Here is a 23797-nt window from a genome sequence, read left to right on the forward strand (position 1 = left end):
AGTGTAGTTGCATATTCTGAAGACAATTTGACGCCTCGATGGAGAGTAATGTACAGTATATATTCTAATATTTGGTGGCCACACATGTTAATCAACTCATTTGGGTTATATTGCCATAATTCGGTAATGTGGTAGGGTTGGATTTATATTTTCTTGGGTCATACAACAGTTTTAGCTCTATACAATTTCATTCTCTTGGGTTCAGTTTTATCTTTGGCTTGAATAAACTGCATATGTAAAGACCATTGAAGGCTGGAAACACATAGGGCAGAAATGTCCAAATTCTAATCCACACTGATTTTCAGTGACAGCACAGTGGATGGGGCTCTCAGTACATGAGAGAGGTCTGTTCATGAAAAATGGACTGTGCGCTGGATGCAGGGACTGACCACAGTGTAGAAGTTGGGACTTTATGCATTATAATGATGTAAGGAGTTCCCACTAAATAGCAGTGCTGAACTGTAGTCATGCTGTAGTCGTGCTAAACAGCTGGCCTGCCTAATTGCTGTGTAAAACTCTGGGGCGCTAAATGATTTAATAGATTATTGCACCAGGTTCTCCATGCCAGTTGCAGTTTCTATTTTTTGGTGGTTGGATTTGCCACAGAATCTCCAGCGTGGACATTCGGTGGAGTGTAAAACCTAATTGTTCTTTGCCAAAGAAAGTATTTACACATGCAGGCGGTGTTGGGTTTTTTTTTTGGCCAAAATATATTTAAAAACACGACAGATAAAAGTTTGTCCAGTGTGACAAAAAATTATCTTTTTCATGTCTTTCTTTTCCACCTTGGACCGTTGTCCAATGTTTCATCACATCACACATGTAATTCTCCTCAAAGTGACATACTTCACATGCAAACATTTATAAAATGTGTCTATCAATCACATTTTTCTCAAATTTTCTCCCGTTTATCCTGTCTTTTGCTAGAGGCACCCCCCCCCCCCCCAATAATGAGAAATGAAAACTACAATAATATAAATAATTGTGCAACAAGTTGAGGTCTACCAGTATTGCCTGTACCGGGATTGCAGCAGAATAAGGAGTCACAGTAATTTAGGGTAGACTAAAGGGGTTGTCTACTTTACTTCATGTTCTCTGTAATGTGTGCTGGGCTGGATATTAGTTAATTTAACAATATACATCTATTAACCCCTTCACGACTTGGCCTTTTTTAGTTTTTTCACTTCCATTTTTCACTCACCAACTTCAAAAATCTATAACTTTTTTATTTTTCCACATAAAGAGCTCTGTTATGGCTTATTTTCTGCGTAACAAATTGCACTTCATAGTGACGGTATTTAATATTCTATGGTGTGTACTGGGAAGCGGGAAAAAAATTCCAAATGCAGTGAAAATGGTGAAAAACCACATTTGTGACGTTTTCTTGTGGGCTTGGATTTTACAGCTTTCACTCTGCGGCCCAAATGACATGTCTACTTTATTCTTTGGGTCGGTACGATCATGTGGATACCAAATTTGTATAGGTTTTATAATGTTTTCATACATTTAAAAAAATTAAAACCTCCTGTACAAAATTTTTTTTTTTTTTATTTTGCCATCTTCTGGGGCCAATAACTTTTTCATACTTTGGTGTACGGAGCTGTGGATAGTGTCATTTTTTGCGAATTTTGATGCCGTTTTCATTACTATAATTTTTGGGACTGTGCGACCTTTTGATCACTTTTAATTAATTTTTTTATATTTTTCAAAATAGCAAAAAAATGCCATTTTCGACTTTGGACGCTATTTTCCGTTACGGGGTTAAACAAAGTGAAAAAACATTATCATATTTTGATAGATCAGGCATTTTCGGACGCGGCGATACCTAATGTGTTTATGATTTTTACTGTTTATTTATTTTTATATCAGTTCTAGGGAAAGGGGGGTGATTTGAATTTTTAGGTTTTTTTATTATAATTTTTTTTTTTAAACTTTTTTTTATTTTTACTTTTACTATTTTTCAGACTCCCTAGGGTACTCTAACCCTAGGTAGTCTGATCGATCCTATCATATACTGCCATACTACAGTATGGCAGTATATGTGGATTTTACTCCCCATGCATTACAATGTGCAATTAGCACATTGTAATGCATGGGTTAAAACGAAGTAGCCTCGGGTGTTCGGAACACCCGAGGTTACCATGGCGACGGATCGCCGCTCCCTGTGACGTCATCGGGGAGCAGCGATCCACGACAAGATGGCGGCGCCCATGCGGCGCCATCTCTTTGAAGCCGCCGGCAGCATTGCCGGTGGCGATCGCGGAGAAAACACCCGCGATCGGTGCTAGCATCGATCGCGGGTGTTACCGGTAAGCCTTTGCTGCAATATGCAGCAAAGACTTACCGGCTATGGAGAGGGCTCGGCCCGCGAGCCCTCTCCATGCACCGGGACCCGGCGCGCGCCGTACTAGTACGGCGCGCGTCGGGAAGGGGTTAAAGGACATCTACCACCAGGATGAAGGATTGTAAACCAAGCACACTGACATACTGGTGTGTGACCCATCTGGCAGGATCTACTCTTCTTTTAGCTTTTTATTCCATGTTTCTTAGCAAAAAAAAAAAGTTTTTAATTTATGTAAATGAGCCTGAGGGGCTCCTGAGTCCATAGGTGTTAATAGAGCCTGGAGCCGTTGGGTTCATTTGCATAATTGTTAAAGCCTTTTTAAAAAAAAAAACAAGGACATGAGAAGCTAAAAAAAGAGCAGACCCTGCCAGAGGGGGCACACACTAGTAAGTCAGTGTGCTTGGTTTACAATCCTTCATCCTGGTGGTAGATAGCCGGTAAATGATTAGCACCACTTTCTTAAAATGACAAGTAAAACCTCCATTTCAGAATTTACTTCATCAGCTGCCATTCCTGTCCATGAAAATGGCTTCAGATTGAGGGTCATGTGATCATAACTGTCCATGGCCAATCTACCTTCCAGGACCTTATGAAAGTATTTATGAATACAAGCTCAAGGTCCTGAAAGCTAGATTGGTCATGGACAATTAGGATCACATGACCCCCATCAGCCATTTTATGGACAAGAATGGCAGCTGATGTGGGGGGTTTCACTTTACTATAAATAAAGTGCTGCAGAACATTTAATAGATGTATATTGGTAAGTTACCTAACCTTACCCACAAATTACAAAAAACATGAGGTAAAGTGCCAACCCCTTTAATACAAGCTTATATCTAGTTCATCATTCCTGTCCAGTGACTTACAACCTGTAATACATCTCAGCAGTGGTGACATACACACAAACCAGCACAATGCAAAATGGCAATTTCTTATCTGCTTTTAGATACCAATACAAAGTAAAAAAAAAATCCTAAGAAACCTGCAAAAAGCCTAGTGCACAAAAGTGCTTTACAAGTGTACAGACATAAAAGGGTAAAAAAAGGAAATCCCCAGCAACACTTTACATAAGTGATTTCATTCATTTGCCAAAAAATGTATGAAAACAAAAATACCGAGCACATTCAGCCCTGGGATATTCTTTTTTTTTTCTTGTTTGAATATTGAAATAAATAAGGAAAAAAAATTTTTTGTCTTTAGTTAATTTTACACATGAAACTAGCTGGGTGTCAAACACAGCATCTAGGCTAAAAAAATATATATAAAATGAACCCCCACCCCCCCAGACATCGTCAGCAGAAGCCAGTAATTTTTTTCCTCATATTGCACAAGCAAGGGGGTCGGGCTCCAGATGCCGAATATCATTAAATGAAGTCAGTGTTTTCCTCATCAAAACCAAAAGTTGCATTCCTCTCTTGTAGGAAGTAGATGATCATCGAAGGGCATGGAGACCTGTATGGAAAGTAAAGTTAAATTATTATTAAAACAACTCACAATTGTTGGGCTTACTTACTAGCATAAGTCGTGTCACGTACCAAGAATTAAAGGGGTTGTCCAAAAATTTAATATGGTTTGTGTAAGGAAAAGTTATATAATTATCCAATATATTTTTGCTGAAAGTGGACAACCCCTTTAAATCTATAAGATTAATTAAAGGGGTGCTCCAAGAAAGTGATATCGATGACCTTATCTAGGAGATACATCTTCAACATCGATTAGTGGGGTCTGACACCGAACATTAAGCCCGAACATTAAGCTCATTTCCAGCAGCCTCCAGGACCTGAACAACAGCAATCTTAGCTGGAAGTGCTGCCATGCTCTATGTAGTGGCCAACCCCAGAACTACAGCGTAGCTCTCAATTCTAATCCATGAATAGGAGCCGAACTAAATTTCCCTACACTGCCACTAAGTTAAACTTCACCCTCTATTGTAACGGATAGGGGTCCAAGTCATTAATATACTGGTACATTTTTTTGCAGCTCTCTTTTTTGTTTAGCTCATGACAAACGGTGTGAAAATATTTTGCTGCTTTAGTTTTAAAATATTTTTTTTTTCATATTTAATTTTATTGAGTTTTAACAGAGATGAACAAACAATAATTTAAATAATTTTTACATTATAGACAGTTTTAAGTTTTCAATTCTTTATTCACCACAATTTTTGTTTTTCTTTTAACTGTATAGTACAAAGACTTATTGCATGGAAGTAGGGTCCCTTATGGAATGAATCTTTGTATGGTTTGATATATAAGCCAGGCGGAGGGAGATGAGCCTGCTGTAGGCCTTTACTCACCATGCTCAGCTTCATAGACAGGTCCTACCCTATACATAAAATACCATGGAAAAGCTCCATGGCGGACACATCTCCCTGTGCTTAGCCTGTGTTATCCCTGTGATAAGGAATCATACTGCCTGTGTTTTGGGCCTCCCTTTAAAGCCAAAGTGTTAGTTTTCTTGTGACAGCAGATAGAATTTTCTTCTTTAGTTCCTTCTAGTCTTCCGGCTGTATTGAGGAGAAGGAAGCTGGGAATAATAGCAGGAAGAAATATTACAGCCTATAAATGTCACTGCTCCCCCTCTACATCCTTGCAGCGAGCTCAGGGTGCGATACATAAACCTCTGTATGTATTTATGAGCTCTCGGGTGACCACATAAAGTTTTCTTATTCTAAGGGGGTAATAAGATCCGCACATCTAAGTCCCCACCGTCCTCATCAAAGCTCCTGACGGACACGTTTATTAGCATCTACATCAGGGATATATGGCCTTCATTTTTTTTCTTATTTTGTGATGGCCTTTTGTGTATGTGAATGAAGTGACATGTATGAACTTTGTACATGTTGAACAACAGTATTGAGAAGGCTCCTCTTAATTTATTTTTGGCTGCCCATATATTTTGTGCAATATTTTTTTTTTTAACCAAATGTCTTACGCTTCTGCAACCCTGCAGGAAGATCTCAGTGCTGGTATAAAGGATCTGTTTGGGTATGGTGGTAGATTATGATATTATTCAGTTATTCATTTGTGTAAAATGTAGTCCCGAAAAAAGAATGTCAGCCAAAGGATTAAAATACAAGTGACACACAAGGGTCACATGACGTAAATCACTGTGACATAATATGCTGAATGCGTTTCATAAGTCAATATTAAAAAAATGTATTGTTAACTGACAAACTCAACAAATCAAAATACATAAAATGGCGACACAAAAGTGGCATTTTTTTGTGCAAGTGTAGTTTCATACTGCCGTGTTTGGATCCTAAACCACCTACCAGGAAATGCCTTGTTTCACAGTAGAGATACAGTATAAGATGCAAGGAGTCTTGCTTCCCTGCTTAACGGCAGTGCTAATTAATTATTGAATTAATTATTGTTTACAAAAAAAGGCTTTTAGACTTATGCAAATGAGCCTAAGATGTCTGGGTTCTATAGGTGTAAATGCAGCCAGGAGCCCCTTAGGCTCATTTGCATAATTTTTCAACCCCTTTTTTTCTTAAAAACAAGGGCATAGGAAGCTTAAAGACGAGTGGTTCTTGCCAGAGGGTCACACACCAGTATGTCAATGTGCTTGGTGCACAATCCTACTGGTAGTAAATTTCCTTTAAGGAAATCTACCATCAAAATCAAGCATGATAAACCAGGGACACTTACTCATAGATCCAGGCACTGTGACCGTGGTAATCTTCTTATATTTGTTATCCATGGCCTCCTTCCTTCTAAAAGCTTTTAAAATTATGCTAATGAGCCCTAGGGACTTCTGGGGATGTTACCAGAGCTCCTCCATGATGCAGGTGCACAGGCTGTTATACTGTCGCACCCCACCCTCTCTGCTCCCTCAGCACCACCACCTCCCTATGCCTCATGTAATCTCACTGCAGCAGAGGAAGTTTCAGCACACAGCTGAAGAGGGAGAAGTGTTCCTTGCACACTGTAACAGTCTATGAAGCTGCAGCACGGAATGGCTATTAGCATAATTCTAACAAATATTAGAAGATTACCACAGTCACGCTGCCTGGATCTATGAATAAGTGTCCCGGGTATATCTTGATGGATCTTCATAGAAAATTTCCTTTAAAGTAATGAAGATAAAATATAAAATTGTTCCTGTTACCCAAGGCTTTCATAGTAGCATTTTATTCAGAGTGAATAAGTGATAAATGTAGTGTTATTACAAAATTATTTATTTTTAATACATTCTCTTTAATCCCTCAATTTAACATCTAATAAAAAACTACAATATGCAATGTGTTAACCCTTTGTTTAATTGTTGTAAGGTGTCACAAGAGATGCAGACTCAAAGCCGCTGATTGACAGCTTGTGTAGTTGATGTTGACCAGCAGTTAGATTGGACGTGGAGCCTACATGTACATACCGTACCAGATCAGTGCCTTACAGTCCTGATACCATGCTGAATGCATTAAAGGAAACCTACCATTTGATTTGATGCATTATGAGCCAAACATACCTTGGGAATGCTGTAGCTACACTGATGCAGAAACATGTTTAAACTTATTTAATCCCTGAGCTGAGTGGTTTTGCTGAAAAAACTATTATAAAATTTTGGATAATAAGTCTCTGTCGCTTCTGTGGCTGGCTCAACACTTTTCCTAGCACATTAGTTATGCACTGCTCACAGGATGATGTAATCCCAGGGTTGTACCTGAAGGCAGAATAATCAATTGCTGCACCATCCCCCAGCTGCTGTGTATGAGTGATCCAGCTCAGGTTAATTAGTCCTGTCTGGACTAAGCCATGTGTGTAAAACAAGCTGTAATACAAGCTCAGTGTAACTTGTGCAATCATGCAATCCAGCTTTCTCAAGGTCCCGAACATTATAATTGATTTTATTCAGCAAAACCACTCAACTCGGGGATTAACTTAAAATATGTAGCGACAGCATTCTCAAGGTATGTTTGCTTCATAATGCATCAAATCAAATTGTAGGTTTCCTTTAAACTGTGAATTTAAAGTGTAAACAAACAAAATTGCCCAAATCAATAGTGCAGATTATAAACATTGTAGTATATTTTATTAAATAAATCTATTCCTGGGTCGTCCTTTTTGTCCCCTTCCTTTCTTCCTTATTTACGCAGTTAGTGGATACAGGGCAGAAAGCTGATTTACACAGACAGCTGAGAGATAAATGGACCTGAAAGTGTCTAATGACTTAACTCTTTACAGACAGTCTCTGGCTAGTCTCATCTCCTCAGAGAGCTGAATCAGCAAGAGAAATACTCATTAAATATGAGATGGTAAATCTTAAGCTTCCTTTCTGTATATCTAATCTGTTTAGGGATACATTGATCACTGCAGGAGAAAGAAGAGCAGAAAGTTTTCTAAGTTTATACTTTACTAGGATTAATTAAAACTACTTTATATCACACTGCTGAAACCAGGGTGTGTTTTATGCTGCCCCAGAAATAATATCTGTACTTAAATGTGTTAGAGGTAGTGGTTAAGAATTCAAGTGCTAAGAAGACCCTCCCCCATCAATTGCTAGACTCAATGATGTGCCTCTTTAGCTTCACACATGGAGACCTATGTTATAATGTTTCTGCTGTGTGAAGCCGAGAAGACCATTTGCTGAAGTGACTGATTATTTCCCATTCCCAGCCTGACACTGTCCTCCAAAATGTTTCAGTTTTTAGTGTTACAAATGACATTACAAATCAAAGGTGTTAATTTTTTTTTTATTTTGACAATGGAGAGACAATTTACAGCGAGGTTATATCTGTTCTTCAGTAACACTTTAAACACAGTAGCTTTTGCACTTTTACTTAAACCAGTAGACTATGGGATCTTAAGTAGCAATAACATGTTTGTCAATTGCTTATTCACTTTTTGGATAAACTAAACTTTAGATTACCCGCCTTTATTACAGTGTGTATTTACACCATGACTACCCAGAAGCCATCCCGCTACATTCTGTATTCTACTATTCTAAGACTTAATCAAATAAGGAAACTTTTCTGTGTTGGAATTTTCCTTTTCCTCAATGGATATTTTCTTGAGTTGTAATGTGGCCAAGACAAAATGGAAGCAGAATAACCAATAAGAACATTGAGATATTATAGAATTGCTGGATATTTTGTGAATCACGTAGTCTAGTCTCTTATGTATAACAGGCCTATGTCTGTGTTAGCAACTGTGTTACTAGTCTGATAAAACTAGAATGATTAAAGAGAACCAGTCAGTTACTACAACCATCCCGATATCGTTCCTCTCCATGCCTGTTAAGTTCACCAGTCCATTCATAAAGCTGACTCACCATCTATGCGTATTCATGTTCTTCTACCTCAGAGGCACCTCTAGCTTCCCAATTGACAAGGGATATGCTTTCTGCTACTTCACCACTCACCACTCCATAATGAATGAGAGATATGCTGGTTGTGTGTGACTTGCTGAAGAGAAATCAACTTCCTCATCCAACCCTCACTCACAAATTATTTTCAATGCGTCTCACACGGCCGGCATCCTTTTCAACTCCATGATTCATTCATCCCACAGAAAGGCTCATAAGTGAGTCACACACAGTCAGCATCTCTTGCAACTCCCTCATTCACTCCTCCTTTGGGAATTCTCTTAAGCTAGTCACACACAGCCAGCATCTCTCTCAACTCCCTCATTCACTGCTTCCTCAGGAAATCGCTTCAGCGAGTCACACACAACAAGTATCTTTCACTTTCCTGATGGAGGAGGGAATATGCTTGAGGCGCTGCTGAGCTGGAATAATATCAATATAATTCAGCTCAAAAGGAAAAATTATGATAAAACTCACATGAGGTCATTTGCATAGATGGTGAGTCAACTTTATGAACAGACTGTCCAACATTACAGGCATGGGAAGGAACAATATAGGGATAGTTGTACTGCTGTATAATACCAGTTTTCAAAGATATGTTTAGTTAGTGTGGTTTAGTTTATCTGACAGGTTCAAATTGACGCTTGTTTACTCAAATATTGCATAGCTCATTTCTTTTTACATTTCTTAGAGAATGTCTTCAAGTCCAGTATGTTTCACAAAATAAATAAATTAAATAAATAAATAAAACAAAGAGTTGATGACACATTTGGGCAACACTGACATAGTGAAATATTACAGGTAGATATATTGATCTTTGGCTTTGAAAGAATAATTCAATGGCAAATACAGAAGAAATGTAAATTTGCTAACTCTTTTCATGTGCATCATATATTGTATTTTGGTGTATATTACTCAAATGGACCTTCTAAGATTTTCAAAACTGTAAAACTTCAAAGAAGTAGTTAATACCCGACTTGTCTCTTTAGTCCCTGCTGGTCTTGTAGTAATGGCATCCATAGACTTGGTCATGTGACCTGTGCAGCCTGTGCATGTACAGCATGTGACCACTAAGGCCAGTGATTGGGTGCAGTGGTCACATGAACAATGGATGTAATTTAACCAAAAAGCGCTAGAGCAATGGTACTTTAGTGGTGGATGTTTAAAAATGTCAATATAGGAAAATGTTTACAGATAATTTTTAAGAAATATTGGACAACCCCTATTGTTTGGTCGTACACAAATGTTAGACAAACTGGTCAATTGTGATGATTCACTGTACAGGCAGTCCCTTGGTTACGTACAAGATAGGGTCTTTCGTTTTGTACTTAAATTGAATTTGTATGTAAGTCGGAACTGGTATATTTTATAATTGTAGCTCAAGACAATTTTTTTTTTTTTCTTTAAATTTTAAAACGTTCGTGCTGTCATGGGAGCAAGAATTATCAATAAAGCTTCATTACAGACACCTCACAGCTGATCATTGCAGCCTGGGACTAAAGTAAAGCATCCAGAGATCTTCACCAGGGGTCACAGTGGGCTGAGAGGTCTGTCTGTAACTAGGGGTAGTCTGTAAGTGGGAAACTGAATGTGCAAGACTCACTGAAGTTATAGTCTGCCTTCCTTTACTATCTATTCTGGATAAAATATAAGATATTTAAAATACTGTATGTCCTGCAAGAGCCTAAGTTTTGTGTTCTTGATGGTTAACTGCTTCCAAATTGTGCTCGATCCTGTATTTATGTGATGCATCACAAGCCATGTTAAGTTACTGCATATTTCTATTTTCACATTTACATATATTTTTGTGTTTTCAGAGGCTTTGGATTGTGTTATCATTCCATTCTGAATAACATTTGTGAACTAACAGAAATAACTTTTTGGAGTATGATAGAGAACAACATGATGGAGTAAAATGTGCAGGTAGCGTACCTGTGCAATCCTGCTGCAGTGCAGTCTGAATTCAGCTCAGCAGGTGCGATGATACATTGGTCTCATTTCCATTGCCCTGTGGACCATTAATGGGTGTTGCTTTGGTATCTTCTAGTAGGTGGTATTGAATAAGGAGACAAAAAGGTGCCTTTTAGACATCGGGGAGTCTTTTGAGCCAAAGAAAAATAAATAGCACATATAAATCATTGCAAGGGGGAAAGCAAGTCTGAGGTATTTATCCCATTTGCTTTTGTACTTGTTCTAGAACTAAAGATCCTCCGGCAGAGGTTCAAGTGGAGGAAAAGAAGGAGGATCTCGCTCCATGTACAGCAGTGTTTGCATTAACTTAGGCCGATTCCTCACTATGTGCAAAATCCAATAAAACCATCATTTTACAAAAAGTCTTCTGTCACTGAGGTAATCGGGGTCGCAGACAGAAGGTAAGTAGAATTCCAGTGTTTTCCTGACATCTGTTTTTATTGTGTATTGTGCCTATGGATATTAAAGGCGTTCAATTATTAAATCCAAAGTGGCCTTGACACCAGCTCGGGCTAATACTGGAAAGATGAGCTCTGCTCATACCAAAGGAAAAAACAAAACCAAAAAATATGTATATCCACAGTTTTTAACAGAACTTGCAAAATATTCTGCTTATTTGTCAACGTCCAGTTGGAGACAAGTTGTGCTTTGTAAATGGAGAATAAACAAAAATAGTAAAACGAGGAGGAAAAAAAACCCACAAAAATGAAGGTAGGGATTGGAAAAGTCAGGTAGAAGATGGGGTCATCCAGATCATTTGCTTTAGCAGTCTCCCCAGTCCTCTGCAGTGGGAGAGTGAGTGGCTCGTGCTGGGGAAGGCCCTTCCCAGTCATCCTCATCAAAGCCATGAAACGTGGAAGTGTCGCTTTCCGATGTGGATCCGAACAAGTCCTCTGCGTTGTGCATCTCTTCTTTTCTGCTTTCTCTTCCCAAATGAGCTGACATGTATGATGAATATATCAGCACAAGGGTTAAGTAACATACAGTTATCTATGCATAATAACTAGCACAGCCACACCACCGAGACATCATAGAAAGCAAAATAAATCAAATCAATAATACAAGCATTCATCACGATTTACTATCCCCGTACATAAATTGGCAGCAAAAGGGTTATTACTTTTTGGGGGGGGTTTAAAACTCATGTAAATTAACTGTTTAAAACACCAAGCAAACTGAATCCAGCAAAACTTTTTATGTAAACTCTTTACAGCAAGTCTGAAGTCTTACATACTGTATTTGTTCACTCATCCATGCACAAACATAGCTTATCCATATAGGTAAGCCTGGAACGAACCTAATTTCATAAAAGACACAACAGAATACCCTGCGTATACATTGACTATAGGTCAACAGGAAAGGATACAAAGATCACATGTCCGCCCTATTTGTAGCTATTAACCATATCCAATTGTTATTAAAAATCTCCCAGTGATACAGCATGACCTCTTACATGGCGACAGTCCACAAGAAAACAGCCAACCCATAAGACGGGGTTGAGTAATGATGAACTGAATTCGGCTTGGCTATAAACTTTTAAAGTTGCATTCACATTGACTGTGTGTAATGTATATAGTAAAAGGGTCAAATCTGATAGATGTGTAATGTATCTGTGTGTACCTGATTCTCTTCCTACCCAATGTTCTATAACCTGTTTATTCTGGGAAAGGCCTTATAGGCTGTTATCAAGTCAAACAATTTGTATTCTTAGAGCAATGGAGAGAAACTGCCCTTCAAGTAGACCAACCCTATACAGGCAGTCCCCAGGTTACGTAGAAGATAGGTTCCATAGGTTTGTTCTTAAGTTGAATTTGTAAGTCGGAACTGTATAGTTTAGAATTGTAACATCAGACAGAATTTTTTTTGGTCTGGACAATTGGATTTTAAAAATGTTGGGTTGTCAGAATTAACAATAAAGCTTGATTGCAGACACCGTTGATAACTGATTAAGCTGATTATTATAGCTTAGAGCTAAAGTACAGTGAATTACCAACAGAGGTCCGTTTGTAGCTAAGGGTCGTCTGCAAGTCGGGTTTTCTTAAGTAGGGGACCGCCTGTATACCAATTTAGATCCCTGTCTCAGATCAAGTTTGGGTAATGTAATATACAATAATATAAAATAATAATAATATACATTTTTTGTTGCATTTATTTAATTGCAGGAATCCACAATTAATACTCTCAGCATAGATTGACGTTCCAGCAGATTTTTAATCCACCCCCACATGTGTGCAGCATGTGGATACAATTTAAAAAAAATCTAATTTACTTTTGAGGGACTCTGTTTAAAAAGGATGTTGGAAAACATGGCTGCTCTTTAAAAAAAAAAAAAAAAACAGCACCACACCCCGTGGTTTGTGCTGGTATTGCAGCTGAACTTGCAACCCATGATTTTCGACCTCTAGACAACACCTTTAAAGGCACGCTTTTCTGACCAAGAATGAAAGCATGCCTGATTTTGCTGAGGATTTAATTGCTATACGATTCTTACAGAGCCCACTTTAGTTTACAATAAGACCACCATGACATAAAAAGGGTCTACATGTCATATGGATGTCACAAAGTGGGATTCCTTGCTTGTCCACCCCTAGTGGTGGCTATAAATAACACTTTATCTACCCTGTAGCAGATAAGGTTACATTTTCTCACATTCAGCTATTGTCCTGGAGTATCAGAAGCTGGATAAGGATGTCCTGTATTGAGTACCTGTAACCTTTATTAAAAACAACATATTTGATGGAATACAACTTTAAAAGATGCAAATATATCTATATATTAGTAAGATTTGCAGTGTACTATTGAACACACCTGTTATCAGCATGTAAGGTAACATATATATAAGCCAGGCTACATTGCAGGATTATACAGTGCACTTACCTTCTCGTAGTGGTTCATGTAAGAAAACTATTTGAGGGACGCTATATCCTTGTGGACAAAACCAAGAATTCGCTGTGCACTCAGTCTAGGTCAGAGGCACAAGACTTCTTGGGTTTGTCATGTGTAGCATGTTTTCTATATGTACACCAATAGTCAATGCACTCTCAGCTATTTTCTGTGTATCTATTTAGGTCATTACCAAGCCATACTTATATATAAACACACAATATAAGGGTACATAAGGATTTACCAGATTTTCTGAGGATGTCTTCTAGTGAAACTGAATTCTAAGATTTCCCCCATTTCAAAGATTTACATTTTAAAGCGTACCTCTAGTGAAACAGGGTCACAAAGTTCTTCATGTGCAACAATTGTGGGGTATTCTTGCCTTAATTGTGCTGTAACCCCCTCATTTATTTAAAACTTTACAAATGTATAGTAGCCATGCAATGCTTGTGATTACTCACATCACATCTGCTATGCCTCGCTATGCCCTCACTATACAGAAAGAGCGAGACTTCAATTTGTGCTGATGCTATTGTGATTAAAAAAAATTCTCCTCAGTTTAGCCTATTCCTGCAGTAGCTGTGTCTCATGGCTGTGCTGATTATTCCTGTGACTCCATAGAGTTGTCTACAGGATGGTTTCACAGAGGACGGGATGCTGGTCCCTGCTCTCTCTGGAGGGAGGAGGGGCTGCTGCTCTGACAGTGCTCTCTGTGTGTAGCTGACTGAACAGAATAGTGAAATACAAGATCTTCCCTGTTCTCAAACAGACCCACCACCCCAGTCTGTAATTCTGCAGAACTTTCTCTGTCTCTCTCTGCACCTCAAGCTGTGTTATACATTCCTCTGTTCTGCTTCCCCAACACTTTATAAACATCAGAAAACTTGTTGACCCTTAATGCTCACACATCACAGATTATACACTTCATGTAAGTGGGAAGTGTGGGCACTAAATTTGACTTCGTGTCAGGGCAGATACAGGAAGAGATAAGTCTCCACCCACTTCACTACTGCTGAGGAAGATTTTTGGCAAGCTGCTTCAGAACAGAAACAGTCATAACTCTGGAAAGAGAAGGGCAAGCAGCAAATTATGGGCATCATTTTGTTTATTTTTAAAGCTGGGAAACCCATATGACAATTTAATAAAATCATTAGAACATCCGAGTTACGCTATTACTAGTAAGTCTTTCCTACATAAACACAAACCACCTTTTAGCTATTCAAGTTTTTTTACTAAAATTTCCTTTTCTCTTCCTGAAGTAGAGTAGAGTAGTAGCATCAATTCTAGAAATGTAACTTTTATTAATCAAGCGGTATATCCTAAGAGAATTTTAAGTGGATCACTCGAGGTACGCTTTAATACTTAGAATTTGCTTTGGGCCATATTTGAAATAACATTTAATATAATTTACAGTAAGTAATAGTATAATTTAGGATTAGTCACATAAAAAAGTGATCTCTAAACAGAATTACCATTAGAGATATAAACTTTTTCACACATAAAACTTAACCATGAAAACTGTAATAAGAGGCAAGCATTTACTTATTGGTTTTACGCCTTGGACCATGCCATGCATATACTTATGTTCCTCATATCATGCAAGAATTTATATCCGTAATTAACCACAATTTCTCAGTGAAAGACTCATCAAAAATAGATTCAAAGCAGAAAGAGGAATGACCTACCAGAGCGTCCACAGTCTGCACAGGATACAAGTTCTTCTGGCTGTCCACTTTTCTTGTTTATGGTGGAGTCTCCAAGGCAAAAATCACAGTAGTTATTGGAAAGTATAGCACCGTCTGTTCCTTTGTGAGCTAGAAGAACAGCAATATGGATATGGTGTATGATGTTAGTATAATCTAAATGTACACAAAAATCCCTAATAATAAACTGATTGATATCTGACTCCACAATACAATAATATACTGCAATACCCTTTAAAGGGATTGTCCAGCAGAAAAATACATTATTATAATTTTTATAATGAATCTTAATTGGGATTTGAACTGTATAGCATTATAGAGGGGTGAGCTAAACAATGCCAATACTTATATACAGGCAGTCCCCAGGGTAAGCACAGGATAGATTCTGTAGATTTGTTCTTAAGGTCAATTGTATGCAAGTCGGAACTGTATATTTGACAATTGTAACCCCAGTCAAAATTTTTTTGGTCTCTGTGACAATTGGATTTTGAAAATGTTGCATTGTCATAAGAACCAGCCTAGTGCTAAAGTAGAGTAAATTACCAACATCCAGAGGGCCATTTTTAACTAGGGGTCGTCTGTAATTCGGGTGTTCCTAAGTATGTCTGTATATAATTCTGTGTATTAGAATACTAAGAGCTGAAGATATATTCACACACCGGTATTTTGTGTCTATAATGATGACGATTGCTATTGAGGTTTTTAGGTTAAGAAAATGATTCTCTTATTTAACAACTGGTGAGCATGAGACTCGCCATACTGCACTGCTAGCTGGAAAATCATTGGTCCCATATAAAAAAAAAACCATGTAAGATGTCGACATTTATTTAACACACATCATCTTTAAGTACGGTAAGTATGTCTAGATAAGAGATGCAGTAGTGCAAATTCCTAGATGGCTCATGATGGCACATCTTTGATGCTACGGCCACCTCTGGATCCAGCTCTGAACTATATGACAGCAGAGGATCTACAGGTTTACACAATGCAGTATTTTTTTCCTAGTGTATTTTTTAAAGCAGCTTAAAGGGGCAAATTAATTTTATTGTTTATTTTATAAAAAGTAATTCAATTTTCCAATATACTTTCTGTATCAATTCCTCATGGTTTCCTTGTTCTATGCTTGCTGTCATTCTATAGCAAGCTTCTATATTTACTAGCAGTGGACAGAAATCTGACCATGGTCACACAGGTGCACGGCTCGTTATAACCCACAGCTCTGATTACATTCTGTGATACTAACGAGCCGTGCACCTGTGTGACCATGGTCGGATTTCTGTCCACTGCTAGCAAACTTAGAAGCTTTCTAAAGAATGACAGCAAGCAGAGATCTAGAAAACCATAAGGAATTGATACATGAAGTATATTGGAAAATTGAATAACTTTTTATCATAAAAATATGAATATTAATTTGCTGAAATGGGAATACCCCTTTAAGAACAAATGTAATTGTATACAGCGGTACCATTATGTATTTAGTTAGAATGCCGACTACAATGTATAATTCTAAGCGTTCTATAGATTCTGATACATAAAAGAATGTGCATACAAATGAAGTTTCACAAATTTGTGGTTTTATAAATAGATATTATTAACATGAAGAACAGTACATTTTATTTTGCGCTACAGAAAAAAAGGAATAGGCCTGTAACACTAGGACCCATGAATGACCTATCCATCATGTATCCTCGGAATATGTCGGAAGAACACAGCTCTGTTCCTAACGTTCCTAAACTGCAGACACAGCTCTATGTGGTTTACCAGCTCTGACCATAGTGTCCAACAAATGATTGACGCTCCCTCCTATAATTGACCTATCCTATGTATAGGTCAGCAATAGTTTTGGATTAGAAAACCCTTTTAAAGACTGATGCAATGCTTCTGTATTTTATCACTGTTATTACTTTGCCATTCACAACATAAAGCAAAATTGATACAAGGTTATACGAAGACTAGTTTAATTCACGGTTTTGTTTGTATACTCTCATGTTATATATGTTTTACTAAAAACAAACAAATATAAAAGATAAAACAAGCTTATGCTGCCCCCTAAAGGAAGTTGCTGCAAAACAATAGAAGCGCAGTATAGTAAACCGTATGAAACGTTGGGAACAGTGGAGCTCAGATAACAGATAACAAAGTAACTCAATGTTCTACGGCTACAACATTCTTCTAGGTGTGTATGTTGTATATTGAAATAATCAATGTGTGTAATGTACATATATTTTATAGATTTGTGCTTTTACTATACAGTAGGAGTTCCATAACAGTAGGGATTCATAGAAGCTAACCTAACAAAGTAGGGTGAACATAAACCACTGTGCCAATAAATGAGCAATAATGATTGGCGTCTTTGTGGATTTTATTTGCACATTTTAATTGCGAGTATATTATAATAAAGCTGCTGGATATTTGAGTGAAACAGGCTACGCTAGGTTTGTGTGAACTTCCTCTATAAAGTAAGCTTAAAAGAAGGTCACCTGAGGTTTCAAGAGGATAAAGGATAGCCTGAATGGTGGCTTACTCCTAATCGTGTAGCATATGAAGATTTGTTAGGAGAAATGTGGTAGCATACGAATAAGAAGGAAAGTCTGTGAGGCAACTGTGAGCTCCAGATTACTTTATTGATGACTCCAGCGTGACTGAGATAGCATGGCCCACCCTGCTATTCCCCTTCCCGAGAGCTGGTGATGTCACCAAGCTCTCAGGAACTGTAGCACATGCGCACTAGTCGTGGGTAGCGCGCAGTCAGCTGCATGAAAAAAGTTGGAAGTGGCTGAAACGTGGAAAATTGGCAAATAGGAGAGCACCGAGCCGCAGGAGCCCTGGAGCCTCATTTGGGTAATTGTAAAATACTTTTTGGTAAAAATGCTATGTTCCCTAACTAAACAAAACATGCTCCCGCATCCACATATTTACAGCAATCAAATGGTATGATGTGTTAAAAATGTATGATACCAAATGGTGGGTATCCTTTAATGCTGGATGTTTTTGGATCGGTCCACGACTGTTAAGTCTTGTTTAGAGTTCTACGTAGACATTTATAGAGCATCTTCACAAGTGATGATCTGTTTCTCCATCTCATTCTCCAGAATAGGTTGATCACTTTCTATATTTTGAGCTTTAAGTGGTTCATATGGAATGCAGATTGTCTTGGATGAAAAGAATCAGCCCTGAGAGATGTCTCAATGTATTATGCATTTCAAGCCAAGCTTCCTATGGCTTGCATGGTGTCCAATTTGTGCCTAGGAGGAATCATGCTGATTTCCTTCTTCGCCTGATAGGCCCCCAGCCTGTACTAGTCTGGCATGCTGTCATGGCAACCGGCACCCGTCGATGCTGCCACCTGTCATTATTTTGTCTGTCGTGTAAAGCGTTCCGGGCAGCCATTCTGAATCTGCTGATAAACCTCACCTTCTAATAAAAGATCAGGGCAGAAAACAGGGGCGGCATCACATACCACAAAATCTTTGGCTGTTTTCAACCTCTAACATGAGTCCTATGTATATATACTAATATCGGTGTTCTAACTTGTTCGGTATACCATGAGGGATCGCAATGTAAATTCGTGAATATGTTTACTACTAGTCCCCTCCTCACTATGGATTATTTCAGGTGCAAAAGTAAAAAAAATATTTTTATTATTGTTATGTCATTACTAATATTAAATTGATTCTTACAATTGATTGGCTTAGCTAAATATTGCATATCTTTGTCATTGTGGAATTAAGGCAAAACGTATATATGAACCAAGATACCAATACATTTCCCTTATAGACAGAGTTTAGTTTCACATATAAGGGATGTCTGGCCTTAATATCCTAGGTGGAAATTAAAACCACATAAAACCATTCTTTTAAGCATTAATCCCCCCCTCCATGTGATTAGGAAGGTTGTGCTGTTATCTTAGCTTGTCACCCACCATTACAGTAATCAAGTGAGGCACATTCGGAGCTTGCATTAACGTAAGGAGGCTTAGCCCTCATAAACCAATCCTTTAATCAAATAGAACAGGGAAGTGCCTGCAGCTAGACGGACAAGCCGGATACAAAGGGTCAATGTAATTACCTTCCCTGCTTCCCTTATATAGTGAGGATATACTGATACTCAGGAGTAAGGAGTATTATGTTTTGTAGGCATTTTTTTTTTATTAAGAAAATGTAAACATTTTTCCAAGAAAAATGTAAACATAATGGGGCTCATTTATTAAGGGCCCCACGGACCGCACCTTCTTCGGACATCCTGCCAATTTCTGTTTTGTGTCGCTGGGGCAGGGATTTAAAAGTGTTTTCTTAGCGCACGTGATTAGATTTTGGCGCAATAGCGGCGGCTTTCATGCAACACAAATCAGGGGGGGGGGGCCTTGGACGATCCAACAGATTCGGACAAACCGCGGGATTTAACTTAAAAATTGAGTTCATCCTCCTCAGACAGTCCAGATCGGGGATCAAGCAGGAACTGGGTAAGTAAATGTGCCCCAATGCTGTTTCTTCAAATAAACATCTACAGTCATATGTATAATGTATATACTCGAGTATAAGCCAAGTTTTTAGCCAAAAAAATGTGCTGAAAAAACCTACCTTATAGAATCAAGGAAAAACAAAGAAATAAACTCTGTACTCACATTTCCAACGCCCCCACACAGGTCCTCTACTTTCTCTGCACCTGGTCCCTGCAACGCTGCCATCGTACACACCATGATGTCCGCTGCTTACTGACATCATAGTGTGTACGCTGTGATTGACACACACACTATGATGTCAGCAAGCGGCTGACGCCATGGTGTTTGCGACGGTGTGCGAAAAGGTGAGTACAGAAGGTTTTTTTTTATAGTCTGGGCATACTCGGCAGGGGGCATGGACTGTTGGATATATATATACACTAGGAGGTAAGGGCTGACTATATACTGGGAGCATGGGCTGACTGGCTATATACTAGGGGGCAGGGGCTGGCTATATACTGGGGGGGGCATGGGCTGGCAGGCTACATACTGGGAGGGTATGGGCTAGCTGGCTATATACTAAGGGCTATGATCTGTCTTGCTATATAATGGAGGGCATGGGCTGGCAAGCTATATATTGGGTGGAGACTGAGACCACACTTGTGAGCAAGTGAGCAACAGGTCTATGGTGCACTTAGGCAGGGGTGGCCTAAACTGCCATGGGTTATCTGAAAATTCCTGGCCCCTCTAGGAGTCTCTTAGTATTAATGGCTTAACATTTGCTTACACAAAGTACATGAACCAAACTTCTTGGGAAAGAAAGGGGTCCCCTCTGTCCAGTTCGCTTTCAATTCTGCAGTTTGAGGGATTTTGGAGGAGCATCAAAGGTCCTGGAAGGGCTCTTGTAAACATGTATTTCTAGAGCTGCCATCTGTGTATGAGAGATTCAGGTCTGGCCTTCCCTCTTTCCTTATCTCTTCAAGGCAGAATCAAGCTTTGTGGGCGGTTGGGGTTCCCCAAAAACCTCTGGGTCATATTATAATCCCCAACTTTGCTTAGGTAGATTGCAACGTGTGACATCTTAAGTATCTGAACTCAAATTGTGGCAAATGGCCATTTCGCAACACCATCTGATGCAACATTTTGACACGATTTAGTATAGTTCCCTTGAGTCACACAACAGGGAAGTCTATCGTCCTGTTGTGTGACTTAATTTTCATTGGTGCAGATTCCTCACCAACAGCCACATTTAGCTAAAACATAACTCCCAGGCATGCCAATATTTTTTTGGGACTCACTGAATGAATCACTGAACAAATTATTCCGTTGTGTAATGTATTAGTAGATATACACGTCATGCAGGAAGTTGTCCAGAGTTGACCATATGGATACAGCTACCCTTTGACAAATAAATACAGCCCATGCAACCATACAAGGGTAAGAGACACAGGGGGTATGTGAGAAGTAGAAGGCTGGATTAGCCGGAGAAAGACAGGGAACAGATACAATAGTGAGTCCATGCTTCATCAGGAACTCACAATAATCCCTGAGCATGGAACTCCATAAGCAGGCATGGTAGATCAAGCACATTTAGCCTACAAATTGTCAAATGTTAGGTGCGGTTCAGGTTCCTATATTTGGTTACAAAAATGACGGAACAACTTACGTTTCTGGTTTTCACTTCTATGAATGGAAGGAGAACATGGAGATCGAGATTCTTGGTCTCTGCTGTCTGTCCCTTCTTCATCAGCGAGATGAGTGTGGGTATAGTGGTAGCTGAGGCCAGGTCTGTTCTTGTAACGTTTTCCACAAACTATAAAGACAACATTTAGAAATGGATTCCTACTGACGTATTAGAGATTCATAGAAAAATCTTGACTGGCTTACAACATTTATAAAGAAACTTACTAGCTTTACAACACAGAGCATAATAAGCTAATATTACATAATATTACTATTATTTTACAGTTTTCATCATCAGGATGCGGAGTCAGGGTTGACTTGGGGTCAAGTCAAAATGTACCAACTCAAACTCCAATATACATTTAATATTTGATATGATTAATATTATTTAGTGAAAGCTTGTTGCATTTCATTTTTATTGGAATTTAGGCAAGTTCTAAAAAATGGAATTATATATCTAAATATTGATACATATATTGCAGTAAGCACATGAATTATATCACATTATATTAAAGAAAATATTTCCCAGGTTTGCTTTTCCTTACAGGGAACCTGTCAAAAGTAATTGGCCTAATAAAACACTACTAATATATTATCAAACAACAAAACTTCTTCTAGATTTTGTTTCTTTCATGGCCCAGTGTGGTGGCATCATCCCAGAAATCAACTTTGCAATGAGCTGTAAATTGGTTGTATAAAGTCAAGGAGGAGAGTGGGGAACTCTGAATGCCTCCTCCTCTGTGATTGGCATCATGCAAGAGATGGATGAGAGACCATCAATTACAGGAAAAGAGAGCTTGACTTCAGTGGTAAAATCTCCTTGACTTTATACATCCAGTTTACATCTAATTTCAAAGTAGATTTTCTGGATGATGCCCCCACACTGGGTCATGATAGAAACACAATCTGCAATGTGTGTCAGCAACATACTGGTAGCGGTTTAATAGGTAAATTTCTTCTGACAGGTATCCTTTAACTGCAGTGGAATTTTTCAATTTGTTGGACACATTTAGAGAAGTTGGATGGTAGAGACGTGAACACAGTAAAATTCTCAAGCATAAGATTTATTTTGTCTTAAAGCGCACTTGCTGCAAAAGCATCAATGTCCTTTTACTTTCAAAAAGCAGCTTTTATAAATTAAAGGGAAGCGGTCACAGGCATTTGTAATAATTGAGGATAAAATTGTACCCACTTAAATGGGCATCAGAAGTGGCAATCAGATAGGCTTGTCACATAAACCCCTGTCATAGGAGCCCTCTCAGCCCATCCACAGAACCAAGATGTGTCAGACACACTTCACTATACATCGACCCAATTTGGGAAAAACAGGGAGTTCGCTTCTGGCGTTTCAAGGGCCATTTATTGGCCAAAACTGGGTCAACAGGTTTATATGTAATAGGACATCTTCCACGTGCCCTAATATAAAAGGGACCCATTCTGGTGATAGGTTCCCTCTAATATAATCCATGTTAACAGTCAGCATCAAAGGGCACTGCATTGTCACACAGCCACAGTCTTCGGTAACATCTTGTACAAGCAAGGGGAGAGAAAGAGGTAATAAGTACCTTTTTCGCCTGTTTTGGGGTTATGCTTTTGTTTGTAACTATCTGCAACAAAGAAAAAAGAGAGAAAAGAAACAGCGTAGAATGAACCTTGCTGTATTCCAAGGCACTATGGGAATGAACAATAGGAATTTTTTCATTGTATGTAGAAGATTGTTTAAAGTTGCTGACAGTAGTCCTCTAAATATTAAAAATAAGATAAATAAGAGCTGTATTTCAACCATTGATGTTTATGTATTACCCACAGGATATATCATACTGTAAATGTTTTCATAAGACAGGAAGGCCCACCTTTGGGACCACCACCTAAAAATCATCTGATTACCCTTGTAGAAGCAAGCGAAACATAAAAAACACAAGTAAAAAGTGAGAGCAGATAAAGCACAAATTGCAGATCAAGGACAATTTCCCACTTGTACCAACCAAATCGTAAAATATGACAAACAATATCTAAAATAAAATGTTAATTAATTTTTTTTAATTGTAGGGACCAAAAATCTGAATTTCTCTTTACAACTTAATTAAAATGCAAGAAAACAGACATTTGAAAGAGGTTATCTACTTGCAAAACAAACAACCTGACTATTACAGGTAGCATTACACAACGAAAAACATGGGGCCCAACTTCATCAAACTTTGTGACAAACTAAATAACAGAAAAAGTGATACCTGGTGTCCAAACTACAACCAAAACCCACGTATTTTCCGCAAAGTGCCGATGCGACAATTTAAGCAGTAACTTATTACTGCCTTCTCTGTCACATGTTTAAATTGTATAGGCACCTGAGGACACCAATATAGTGGAAGGAAGGAGTAGAAGTTTGGATTATCATTGTAGCTTTCTTCTAGGGTGCTGGGCTGCCTTTCTGGTGAACTCTGTGCTGGGGTGATGGCGCAGGTGCCCATAGAG

At 38.5% G+C, this 23797-nt stretch overlaps 1 protein-coding gene across 10 annotated transcripts in view; it reads right to left on the bottom strand.

Moving 5' to 3' along the window:
- The window catches only part of DPF3 (double PHD fingers 3), a 141871-nt gene that overhangs the window by 17501 nt on the left and 100573 nt on the right, over window positions 1-23797 (bottom strand). For 4 of the 10 annotated variants that reach the window (XR_011848830.1, XM_072115616.1, XM_072115622.1 and 1 more), the window contains exons 7-9: window positions 22891-22932; window positions 21309-21455; window positions 15184-15312 (exon numbers count right to left, since the gene is read on the bottom strand). Coding sequence is in view for 8 of the 10 variants with exons in the window: in XM_072115616.1 (XP_071971717.1) it covers window positions 15184-15312; window positions 21309-21455; window positions 22891-22932 (318 nt within the window). In the remaining 2 variants the exon portion in view is untranslated. Of the gene's footprint in view, window positions 1-2523; window positions 3797-7833; window positions 11554-15183; window positions 15313-21308; window positions 21456-22890; window positions 22933-23797 lie in introns of those variants that run through there. The other 6 variants (XR_011848829.1, XM_072115620.1, XM_072115621.1 and 3 more) reach the window with 6 other exon arrangements.

Source organism: Engystomops pustulosus, chromosome 7 (genome assembly GCF_040894005.1).
Source record: "Engystomops pustulosus chromosome 7, aEngPut4.maternal, whole genome shotgun sequence".
NCBI lineage: Eukaryota > Metazoa > Chordata > Amphibia > Anura > Leptodactylidae > Engystomops > Engystomops pustulosus.